The sequence below is a fragment of the Marmota marmota genome, unplaced genomic scaffold (assembly GCF_001458135.2).
Source record: "Marmota marmota marmota unplaced genomic scaffold, marMar, whole genome shotgun sequence".
In the NCBI taxonomy this organism is placed as follows: Eukaryota; Metazoa; Chordata; class Mammalia; order Rodentia; family Sciuridae; genus Marmota; species Marmota marmota.
In genome coordinates this window covers 21,531,178-21,544,188 of record NW_026000019.1, presented here as the reverse complement: position 1 = coordinate 21,544,188, position 13,011 = coordinate 21,531,178, and the positions used below count along the sequence as shown (strand labels likewise).

At 34.6% G+C, this 13,011-nt stretch overlaps 1 protein-coding gene across 4 annotated transcripts in view; it reads right to left on the bottom strand.

The window, feature by feature from the left end:
• The window catches only part of Ccdc181 (coiled-coil domain containing 181), a 46,666-nt gene that overhangs the window by 4,116 nt on the left and 29,539 nt on the right, over positions 1 to 13,011 (bottom strand). For 2 of the 4 annotated variants that reach the window (XM_048810067.1, XM_048810066.1), the window contains exons 2-4: positions 10,815 to 10,955; positions 8,671 to 9,615; positions 5,279 to 5,425 (exon numbers count right to left, since the gene is read on the bottom strand). In XM_048810067.1, the coding sequence (XP_048666024.1) occupies positions 5,279 to 5,425; positions 8,671 to 9,615; positions 10,815 to 10,931 (1,209 nt within the window). In that variant the 5' untranslated portion in view covers positions 10,932 to 10,955. Of the gene's footprint in view, positions 1 to 5,278; positions 5,426 to 8,670; positions 9,616 to 10,814; positions 11,377 to 12,852; positions 13,005 to 13,011 lie in introns of those variants that run through there. The other 2 variants (XM_015491862.2, XM_048810068.1) reach the window with 2 other exon arrangements.

Here is a 13,011-nt window from a genome sequence, read left to right as displayed (position 1 = left end):
TCTTCATATGGAATAATATGGACCAAGAGAACCTTATAAAATGATGGGCATGTTCTGTATCTGTGTTGTCCAAATACAGTAGCCTCTAGCCACATGTGGCTGTTAAGCACTCAAATATAGTCAGTGTGACTAAGGTACTGAATTTTAGATTTTTCTGTTTTATAAATAGGGTCTTTCTGCATTGTTAACAAATGGGAATGATTAAGTAAATTGTGATCTATTCACATAATGGAAGATTTGAAAACTTCCATCTACATACACATCAGAGGATAGAATTTGGGTTTATATCCACATATCACATATGTTTATATATATATGAATGATAACACTCCTGAGAAGAAGCACAAAACATTGCTAATTCTGGTTATTACTGGAAAAGGGGAATTTATTAGCTGGGGAAGCCAGGAGAAAGAATTCTTGGTACATTTTAACTTTTGAATTACATTGTATTGTTTGTATTATCTATTTAAAAAGCACCAACTATTTTAAAAATGTGGCTTCTAAGGGATTTTCAAAAGTTTTCATTTAAAATAATGGGAATGATAACCTCAGATTAAACAAAAAAGGGGTATAAAATGGCACAAAAATCCCAAGCCCCTCATCTTCCTGAAAGGAAATCTGAATCTCCTTTTCATTACATTAAAATTTACACTTTAAAAAAAATCTTTAAAATTATTGATGGACTTTCACTTTATTATTTTTTTTATATGTGGTGCTGAGAATCAAACCCAGAGCCTCACACATGCTAGGCAACAGCTCCACCACTGAGCCACAACCCCAGCCCTAATATTTATACTTTTAAAATGTAAAGCAAATTAAATCACAACTAAAAAATCTTATCATCAAAATTATATATAAGGTAATTGCAAATAACTTTCTATATTGGGGGAACTAGAAGATAAATATATTAGAAATATGAAAGCAAAGAATTATAAAGATTAAATATGAATAATAAAAATAATTACTAATGGATAAACTGATTAAGAAATAAAAACAAAAGACATAGAATCTGAAATTTCTACATCCAGCCATGAATGGAGTAACATATCAGATTCCTTTCCACCTTAATCAGCTGTAAAACCAGACAAAATATATGCAGCAGCTGTGATTATTGACAGAAATAAAAATACATGCTCCAGCCTCATGTTCATCTGACATTTTTACTCTCCTGACCACATTATAGGAAGAGAGAAATGGCATAGAGCAGTTAATGGGCTCATGGGCTCATGAAACAGAGATGAGAAATTGGGGCTTTTAGAACAGTTGAATTTCTAGGTCAGGGCATCAGGAAAAAAGGAGTGATGAAGAGGAGAGCTCAAAAAGACTATTATGGGGGTTTCTTCTTGATTCAAGTGATGAAGATACTAGAAGTTATGATGGAGTAAGTGCTCATAGAGAGTATGTATGTATATATATACCCCACACATACAATGTATATATTACTGATCAAAGGAAACAAATTTCATTGCAGGAAAGATATTTTTAGCTATTCCTCCAAAAAATATTTTTAGCTACTTTTCCTAAAATGGCACCCAGAATCTTTCTTTCATCTGATATAGAAAAGGTCATTCTACATACAATATGCTGGAAATACATTCTGGAAACTATGACTCACATTATACATAATGCCCCTCAGAAGTAATAAACAAAATGCACTTATCACAATGTTTTAATAAGCCAAATTAATCAACTACCAAAGCTTCAGCAGGGAGGAAGTTCACTAAAATACTTCAGAAATCTCATTAAAGTCAGTTTTTTAGATAGACATGCAAATGTATCAAAAATTTTTAAATATAGTAATTGCAAAGGAAAATATATAACCATGATGAATTCTTACATAAAATTATTTGAAATAAATTGTTTGATATAGCCCATGTTTTCAGAAACTGATATTCAAGGTTATGATTTCTGTTAACAAAGAGTACAAAAAGGAATACTAAAGTATACATTGATTTTTACAAATACCTAATACAAATTCTACTAGGCTGAATATTATGAGGCCTGAAGGTCCATCCTCCTGGAAACAGTCAGCAGTACAGTCACAGCTGTACTTTCCTCAATTAGTGATTGGGAAACATAAGTGCCTCTTGTCTTCTATACTCTTAACCATTACAGCAATGTGCTGTGATTCTTCCCTACCCAATTCTTCCTTCCTTCCCTCCCTCATAAACCTTGCTAGATTGTTCTCTGTAACCTATTCAATGATATGAAAACTTCCAAACATCCTCTTATCCTCCTGATGCACTGAGAGGGCCCTAGCCTTAAATCCCCTATCTTATGCAAAGCCTGATTTGCCCCCAAGGAACAGCTTCTTCTCTCAAATAGAACCTACATATTTTCTGCCATACTTCCAAAGTGCATTCCTCTACTCCCTAAATAAACTAATGTTCCTTTAATACCAATGTGTTTATTAAAGCTGGTAATGTAACCACCTCTAATCACTCCTGGATCAGAAGTCTTCTCCATCCCATTTCCAAGTTTAATTTATAACTACATTGGTCAGCCATTCAACATCCAGCCCCACCGATTTTTTTTTTTAAATATTTTTTAGTTGTTGGCAGACCTTTATTTTATTTATTTATTTATTTGGGCACTGACAATCCAAACTCAGGGCCTCACACATGCCAGACAAGCACTTTACCACTGAGCCACAACCCCAGCTCCACCACAGATTTTATTGTCTTATGACTTTCTCCTCTGCCCTTGTCACCCATGCCTATAGCCACATTTTCATCCCCACAAACTATCCCATTTCTGAAATTACTAGTCTCTCCACTTGTATCTTCAGTCTCAACATCTCTCCTGATTACTACACAATCTTCTCTACTTAATCTACAATATATTCACTTGAATTTTTTGTAGGTACATCAAACTCAACAATTTAAAAACTAAAATGATAATTTCCCCAAATTAGTATCTCCTACCAAACTGCTTAGAAAAAAAATGTAGTGTATTAGTATAACTTCTCCTTCTCCCCCAAACACATTATTTAATCAATTACCAAGTTCCTTCAATTAATACATTAAAACATATCTCAAATGCCTTTCTCTCTCTACTGCTATAACCTTAACCCAGCTGCCATCATTTCTCACCAACACAAGTACACCTGGTTTTTTTTCGTTGTTGTTGTTGAACCAACAACATATGAATGTTTATTTCATTCTTACTGAAGTTTTGAGGTACAAAGGTATAGTAAAGTGTTTTATAGGAAAGCAAAATTCAGGCTAATTTTTCAAAGGCAACCCTTCTTGACTCTATTAAGTACTCAATACATCAAAGGGTGTTTAATAAATGGCTATATCAAGTGCATTTATAATATTCTTTTGAGAGATTATTATAAGCCATTCTCATAGGCCACAAAGAAATAAAAGGACTATGTACAGCCTGTGGGAAACAAGCAGGCCCCTGAAGAGGGCCTTGGTGGGGGGTGCATTCCCAGGGGAGGGTGTCCTGTAAGGGGATGGAAACAATCTGGTGAGACTCCACGAAAGAGCATAACAAATAAGTCTGTGGTACTATCCCTGGGTAATGGGGCCCACAACTCTGTGGAGCTCTGTGGCCATGGGTCAAAGAAGGCCTCACATCCCTGTGGGTTCTGGGAGGTGGGTCCATCATGCCTGGAGGGGGTGTCCCTTGGCCCACAGGTGGGGAAGGACCCATCAGGACCCCTTCTACAGGTTGTTCCAAATCAACCTGTGTTACTGTTGAGCCACCTCTCCTCTCCAGTTCCTTCACTTGGTTCTCTCCTTACAATCATCTAGTCATGACGGATTATTAACTCAGTCTTTAGCCCCTCTCTCTCTCCTTCTGAGATGACTAGAGTATGGAACTGAAAGTTCCAATCTCTAATCGTGGCTTAGTTTTTCTCTCACCAGCCCCATCCAGGAACCAACAAGTTACCTCATTAGAACAAAAGACACTTCTATTACTCGGGATAATGTCTAGGGGATTAAGAGTTCCCTGTCAGGAACCAGAGTCAAAGACCAAATATCAGAATAAAAGACACACCTAGCACCCCTACTGCTCATGAAATTACAAGGGTTTTATGAGCTCTGGGCCAAAAACCATATATTGGTAGACACCAATATATCTATAATTATTTTTATTTCACAAACATGCAAATCCATACTCAGATAGAAGTATGTATATCATTATTTGATGACCAAAAGATGGTATGGTAAACATTCACTCTCACATACTGTTGGGGGGACTATAAATTGAATAACAATTTAAAGTTAATTTACATAGCTAACCAAAAATTTCACTCTGAACATTCAAAAGTTATCAATTCTACTCTTAAAAAACTTTCCTACAGATTACAGATATTTTCCAATACAATGTACATCTTTACTGGAGCACTATTAATGGCATAATATTGGAACCTACCTAAACATTGACAAATGGGGAATGGTTTAATAAATTTAAGAGTGGAATACCATGTATCTCTTTGAAAAAAAGAGATCTAAATGTAATGGCCTAGAAAGATATTCATGATGAAGTGAAAATAAACTGCATAATAAAATTTTGGTTAAGTAAATAAATAAATACAAATAAGATATGGGTTTGCATCACACTGTCAAAAATAGTTATCACTGTGAGATGAATCTGGAAGAGCTGAAAAATGAATTTTCAATTTTTACCTTTTATTTTTTTATTTTAAAGTAGTAAAGATACGGGGTTTTTTTGTTTTAACTTTCTCTTGGATTTTTTGTTTAAAATTTTTACGATTTAAATATTTCAGTGTCTCTAACTTGCTAGTTTTTACATAATATTTCTATATGTCTACTTGTCTGAAAGAGAATTTATCTATGTTTCATTAGAACAGCAAAGCTATACTATCTTTAAAAAATGAATCGGTAGTTTTCTGTTTTTCTGTGCTATGAACATTTCTATTTGTTGGTTGGTTGTTTGCTTGAGATGCTAGGGATTGAACCCAGGCCTCACAAGCCACGCAAGTGCTCTACCACTGAGCTGTACCCCTAGCCAATTTATTTTCATCTTGGAAAAGGTCTTGCTGAGTTGCCCAGATTGACCTCAAACTTGTGGTCCTTCTGCTAAGCCTCCCAAATAGCTGGGATTACTGGTGTGTGCCACTGCACCCAACTATGAAAGTTTGAAAAAATAGGAATAATTTGATTTTTTCTTTCTTAGAACCTAACTATAAAGTCATCTCATGCTCCATCTTTTGCAGACCTCGCACTATTCTTCCATGTCTTCCATGGGTCCTTAGTCTCACATTCAGACTCCCTTCTTGTAAACAAGATTGGTTTTCACTTACTCTACTGTTCATGTCTTCAATTTGCTTTGCTCGCTGAATTCTCCTCATTTCTAGAACTTGCTCTCTTTTCTTTTGCAACCATGCTTTAAATACCATGTCATTCTCTTTTTTCTTTTCTTTCTCTTCTTCTAGTTTCCGTTGTTCTTCCTAGTAGAAAGTATGTGAAAATACATTAATAAAAAATTAATAAAATTGTATGAGTTATCATAGTGGAGAGATATATATTTTGAGATCTAAACTCAGGATTCTCTGCCCCTGAAAGGATCCCTCTAAAAATTCCACCTTCTTAAAAAACAGGACCTCAAATTTTTTAGTGGGAAAAATGAAGAAATTTCACTTTAGATAAGTTAAGCTGTAAAGCCCATAATTATATAATAGAGATATAATACAAAGATGATGTTTAGGAGTACTTTGGATCGCTCTTCTATACAATTTTCCATCAAATTGCAGTTATGCAAAAGGAAAAACCACACTCTAGAAGGCATATAAATGTCTTAATTTATATATTTTATATACAATTACGTGGGTACATGTTAATATGTAATACATATTAATGCTTACAGTTTATAATGTTCTACATTATTGTTAAATGTATTACCTGTGATGAATAGTATTGTGATTATGAAAGGAAATGCCATAATCATTTAGAGAAGATACCAGTAAAAAAAATAAGACATGACATGCTCTCTAGATCTTGCTTTAAAAATACTTTAACCAAGGAAAGAGGAGGAGATGAATTAAATATGCCAAAATCACAATGATTTTTGAATCTGGGTGATGAAGATAAACAGTTAATAGTGCATGTATAGGTGTTTAAAACTTTTTTATTAAAATGTTTAAAAATGTTTTTCAGGTAGTTTATGTTCATAAAGTAACAATTTTTTGCCATCAGACAAATATTTAGACACTGGGTTAATGATTAAGAACGAAGTAAATTTTTTATGTGAATTATTCAGTTGATGTTATAAAAAAGGAGTTATTTAAATTTGAAGGGAGATGCTGAAATCAGTTGTGTAGAGCTATAAAACAGCAACCAAGAGCAAAACAGCAGAGCACAGAGGAAACAGCTCCACAGGGAGTCAGGCCTAGGTAATAGTTCTGTAATTCACAGCACTGGCTTGGGCAAGGTGCTGAACTTCAGCCTCCTTAGGCTTGTCTATCAAATGGAGCTGCATCAACAAGTTCTTACGTCCCCTCCAGTTCTAAAATTTTATCATTTAAACAAACTGAATTATTCAAGTCCATGATTAAATTATCTTTAAATAATAGAATCCAATGTGTTTTCCTTATGTTTTGTCAAAATAGCAAACTCTTCTAATTCCTTTTGATTGAACAAAAGAAAGGCACTAAAGCAAAAATCTGACTACACAACATAAAATATCTTTGGAAATATCTATATCCTATTTTCTGGGCCCTAACATAGCCTACATAACATAGTGTTAATTTATTAAAGATTAAATTTTAAATTTGTTCAGACACTTCCTTCCCCCTGCTAAAAAAAAAAAATGCACTTTGGATCCCCACATGGATACATAGAATATAACAGGATTATCTCTCCAAAGGGCACATTTAGGTACACTACACAGAAGGGATAAGCTAATGCCACTGCCAAGGGGGACACTGAAATGAAGCTCTTAGGTTAGAAAAACAGAGCACAGTAGCTCCAACCCAGCAAACACTGGGCATAAGAAAAGCAATGCTTTCTCCTGAAACCAACTAAAGATGTTTAAAAGACTTAGCAAAGCACTTAAATACCATGTCTTCAATAAAGGGAAATTTAGTTAAGAGAACTAAGATGAAAAGAGAACTATGTCACATAAGCAGGTGAGAGCTTACCATCAGGTTACTGGTGAAAAGGCACTGAAGTTTATAGAAACCCCACGACTTTATAAAAAATTCGCACCCATAGATGTGTTTGTATATAGCAAACACATAATTCAGTCCTTTTCAACAAATTCTTCTGTATTGTCATGAAGTTTTGATGCTTTCAAGTATTGTTTATACCCGAATCATATAAACTGGGTTTGACTGTCGAGTTCAGATTTTAGTAGCCAAGTGAGTAAAGCTCTGTAAACATATACCCTTGCATATTCCTGCCCCAGTCACACATTCTGACAACTGCATTTTCACTTTTTTTCTGCTAAAATGAATTCCTGATTTAAATGTCAGAAATTTCCATGATAATTTCCCACATGAAGTTGAAAACACACCATTTCTCAATGGTCGCCAGAGAACTAGGATTCTGATTCCAACTTGCTGCTAAAAAGTTGAGTGACTTTGATAAAGTACAGTTTCTTTTTAATCTGTAAAATGATCAGTAAGGTCCCTCCTCATTGTAAAATTCTGTCAGGCTATGATTTTGTTGAGTTTGGTATTTACTGTGGGATCATTAGGTATCCCAATAACAAAGAATTGGGAGACTAAAACAATTTAAAGAAAACTCACCAGTTTAAGCACCTGGAATTTTCAATTATAAAATATACAGACTTTCATTTAACACTTAACTGTTTTATGATAATTTTCACTTCACTTAACTGTTTTATGATACTTATGAGAAAGGATCAAGGTAATCACAGTGCTTGTTTCATAAATATTTTTCAAATATTTTTATTATTCAAATATTATTATTCAAATAATATTATTAAAAATATTATTCAAATATTTTTCAAATATTTAATTTAGGATTCCACATGGCATTTTGAAGTTATTTTATGCTCTACTGTTTTCCCTTTTTCTTTTCAATGTTTGGAATCAAACCCAGGGCTATTGTGCATGTGGGCAAGCACTGTACCATGGAGCTACACTCTCCAACTCAGGCTTTCTTCTTAACTGAAAACTGAAATTGAGGGTTGTAGGCATTGAAGATAGACAAAACTCACACACATAAGAGAATTACAATCCAGGTCCACCTGTTTCGTACTAAACCCCAACATCTTCGTGCCTTCATTTTTCCATCTGACATTTGATTTTACTATATTTCATATCAACATTATTTTTAGCAGTCACTTAATTTCTCTGAGTCTCACCTTTAAAATCAAAAGATTGAAAGGAGTCATCATTGAGGTCTCCTCTGGCTCAAATACAGATGATTCTACTGTGTTTTATTCTTTTTTTTTTTTTTGAATTTTTTAATATTTATTTTTTAGTTTTCGGCGGACACAACATCTTTGTTTGTATGTGGTGCTGAGGATCAAACCCAGCGCTGCGCGCAAGCCAGGCGAACGCGCTTGAGCCACATCCCCAGCTCCTGTGTTTTATTCTTAACACTTAACAATTAAAAAATAAAGTAAGCAAAATCTCCAATACTTTGAACAATAATTTCAATTCTTGTTGCATTTATAAAACATAGAAATATACTCTATTTTCAATATAATTCCCATTTGTATTCTTACCTCTTTTTTCAGCCTTTCTCTCCTTTGTTCTAGCTGTCTTTGGAGTTCTTTCTGTCGAGGGGAAAGACAATATGTTGAGGTCACTGGAGATGTATTTGCAGACTGTGTCTGGTGATGAGATTTTCCGTTTCCTTTACTTCTGTCTGAGTTAGGAGCAAAGTTTTGACAAGTCCTAGGGTTGGGTGGTGGCTGAGGGACAAAAGCCAATGGCTCTCCTGTTGAGTGAGTGACAGCATGAATCTTTGCTGCAGGCTCTTCTTTCTTGACACTATTGATAGAGGAATTGGGAGATCTGAGTAACAACTGCTGGGGTTCATTGTCTGTACTACTAGCATTATTAATGGGGGGCAAAAAACCCTGACTCTCAATGTCTTGTAAATTCAGAAGTTCAAACTTCCCATCTCTCTCTACCAGTATCTTCCTATCTTTGTTCTCTTCACAGCTTCCATCAGTAAGTGATAGCAGCACACTTTCTGATCCTAACTCATTGGAAATATATAACTGTGAGAGTTTTCCACACATATTTTCATTTTCAAAATAATTTTTGTACATATCATTGTCTTCTAGTGGAGGAACTTCCAAATCAACTAACTTGTCCTTAAACTTAAGTTTTCTCTCCCTTTTATAGTTCACAGGTTCTTGATTCTGCAGAATCTTGTTAGCTTGTATAATTTTCTCCATTATGTATCTCCTTACTTCCTCATCCTCTTCCTCCTCCAGGTCTTTCTGGCTTTCTAGTTTGGAATCCTGGAAAGAGTTTTCACTATCTGAATCTGATATAGGGTCCAATGGCTGAATACTTGGGACAGAAATGAAACCATTTCTTCTTGGTGAAACCTCATCCTTCAAGGATTTGTCAGGATCAGAAAGCTGTTTCATGAGTTCTACTTCTGTTTCACTCTCTTTTGATTCCTCATTAGCATTCTCTTCTTTCTTGCAAACCATCTAAAAAAAGGATATGAGGTTCTATTTTTTATAAAATTGTTCATTTATTATGTGGACAATTCAAAATAGATTTTTCTCTATTTGTGAATTTTATGAATAGGAATATGTAAGGGCTTCTTATTCATATTTCACTGACAATTCTATCACCCTGTGCTCTCGATCTCACACCATTCCAGTCGCGAGAACTTGGTTCAACCTTACCACTCTGGGTATCTTTACCTCTATTGGTTCTGACTATTCTTCTGTTCAAATTCATAAAACTCCCTTTAAAAACCATCTTAGGAACATCTTCACTTTTGATTTTGTTGCCTTTTGAAAATAGTATCTACCTTATTTGTCTTCTCCATAACTAAGAAAGCAAAATGGAACCAAGAAAAGTTTGTAATATCTGCTGTTTTCATTTTCTCATGTTCTTTTCCTTATTCCCCTTAAATCAGGGTTCTTCTCTAAATACTCTGATCTTTATCCTATCACCTATTCATATCCCAGTCTCAGCTCATCTCTTCATTACTTCCCACTTATTCTCACATGAACACACACACAAATACTATATAAAATACACACACTGTATATTTATAAAGAGAGAGAGAAAGAACCTACATGATCCAGGAACTGGTTTATTTTCCTGAATTTTCCTTCTTCATCTCTGATAAATAGTATATGACCACATTTAATGGATCTCTTTTGCCTAGAAGTATCTAATGGCCAGTCTTTGACCCTTTACTTTTTTCTGTATTTTCCTTCTTCTAAACAGCTAATTCAGTCTTAAAGTTTCAAATGTTAGCTTAAATATTATATTTTAAGGGATTTCTTTTATTTTTCATTGGCATTAGATGTATAACCCCACAACTTCACTCCTGAAAGTAGGAATTTGACATGCTAAGCAAATGGAAATTGTATGTTCTTAGTTTCAAAGCAATAAATCATGATTTTGTTATTTAATAATGTAAATTATAACTTTATAATTATTATTTTAAGTATTATTTAATCCCTGTTACCTCGTTGTTCCATGCCTTAGAATGTAACATTTAAACTATGCCTCAATTTTCTCATCTCTATGACAGGAATAATTTTATTTGTCTGAGTATATCAAAAACTTTTTGTGAGGTTTAGATGAGCTAATATGTCAAAATCTTCAAGAATCACAAAGCACTTTGTTAATGTAATTATTATGAATATTGTTGGCAATTTATACATACCTCTATTATGTTGGTATCACTTTTTTCTTTTTCATTAATTAGCCATTCCAGGTCCTTTTCAAAGTCATCTTCATATTCTCCACTGTCTTTTGAATCACTATCTTTATTTTCATTCATTTTCTGTTTGTTAAAGAATAAATGCTATAAGATTTTTAAAAGATAAGGTATATGTAAATCTACTTTAGAGGTATAATATGGTATGGGAGATTAATACTGAAGGTAAGCTAATTAAGACATATAAACACCTAACATAGAATGTCAAAATAAACATATTTGCATATACCCTAATGAGGGACTTGAAATGGCAAGACATTTCTATGTGTGAACATTCCTAACAACCTTACAATTTTTGAAACACTAATCTAGAAGGAGGTTTAAAAAGGTAGATGAGATGACTGAGGATTAGAAAAGGATTTCCACATCCCCTGCCAATCATTAAAACACCATCCAGGTCACAGCAAATGATTTTTGTTTGTTTGACCCATTTACATTTGCTCATGTTCAAATAAAAATGAGTACATCAATTTCCATCCTTTTTTTTTAGTTGTAGATGGACACAATACCTTTATTTTTTTGTGGTGCTGAGGATCACACCCAGTGCCTCACATGTGCAAGGTAAGCGTTCCACCACTGAGCTACAGCCCCAGCCCTCAGAGCTTTCTAATAAGTATCAACTAATTCTTACTATTGGTGAATGTTGATTCATAATAGTATAGAATGTATTCTATATAAAATACATTTTTCATTAAAAAACTTTCATACCTCCTACTATCAAGAAGACAGTAACAGTAAATAGGACTGTCAGATAATATTAAATATAAAATTATTATTCAACTTAACTGTTCACCTAGAGAATTATTATTATTTCTAAAGTATTAGTTGTAGTATAATTCCTTCCAGATATTTACTTCTTTTCAACTAAATATACAAAATGGACTTTCTTAAAGAATTCAAAAGTAAGGCTTCCATAATTTGTAAATCAGATGTTCAGGGCAATAACATTTTGACCTGGAGAAACCAATCAATATTCAGAGTAAGTTTATTTAAGACTTCCTAGCTGCAAGACCAGCTAAATCCCTTAAGCTGTGTCTACCTACCTACTAATTTAAAAAGGGCACTATGAATGATGTAGAATAAAGTAAAACTCATAATCTGAAATTTTAAAAATAGTAGTGTTTGTCACAGTCACAGTGCCTTGGGATAATCAGCTCCTCTCCAGACGAGGTATCTAAAGTTTATTAAGATGTTTAAGTGACATTACTTTTAGGTCAAAACTTCTTTGGGATTCCTTAGTGCTTTCCCTCATTTTTATAATAAACCTAGTTCTGAACTCAAAAGCAGTTTCCTGAAAACTTGGGGAGTTGTGCTTTATTATTTACAAAGAATCCTGTCCATGTGAAAACTCAGGTTTAAACTAAAACAGAAATGGTATAATTAATAAAAATACAATGATTATAAGTCAAACATATTAGGTGTTATTAAATTCTACTATTGTAACTTAAAGGGGGAAAGCATACATAGGTGAAGTAACTGAGAAATAACCGTAGCTGTATGAAATCTGAAATGTATCCTATTTCTGTAACTCCAAAAACATTCATGGCCGGTTCCTCGAGTCACAAACCATAAACTCTTGTTGCCAAGTCCCTTAGTTTTTTTTTTTTGTTGTTGTTGTTGTTTTTTAATGCGCCACAGGATATTCACCCCCTAGGATTCTTTTAATCTCCATGCCCTGATACTGTCCATATGGTACACAGTCAGCATGCCAAACAGAGACGCATCTTAGGCAACCAACTACCTGACACTTCGTTCCTTCTGGATCTCGGCCACATTTAGATTTCAGCATTTATCAACAGTAGAATCTATGTTAGTGACTTAGCCTACATTCTCTTACAGGGAAATGTAGGAAGAGACTGAAATCAACCCTCCTCCCGAGTGTCGGACAGACCCCGCGCGGTGAGCAGCCTGAGCCTCGGAGCTGAGTGACAGTCGGGGACTGGGACTGTCAGAGCCGTCACGAATTCACCGACTGCGGTCTTACCTCGAAGCCTTCTAAGCACGCTTGTTGAAAAGCTAAGGACTGAGAGAACGTCAAAGCGGAAGCCTTTAATGCAGAATAAATAAGGGGGGGAGCACAGTACAAACAGCCCTTGGGCAGGGGTCCCCAGCTCCCCCGCCGGGACGCCTCCGGCCCTCCGCG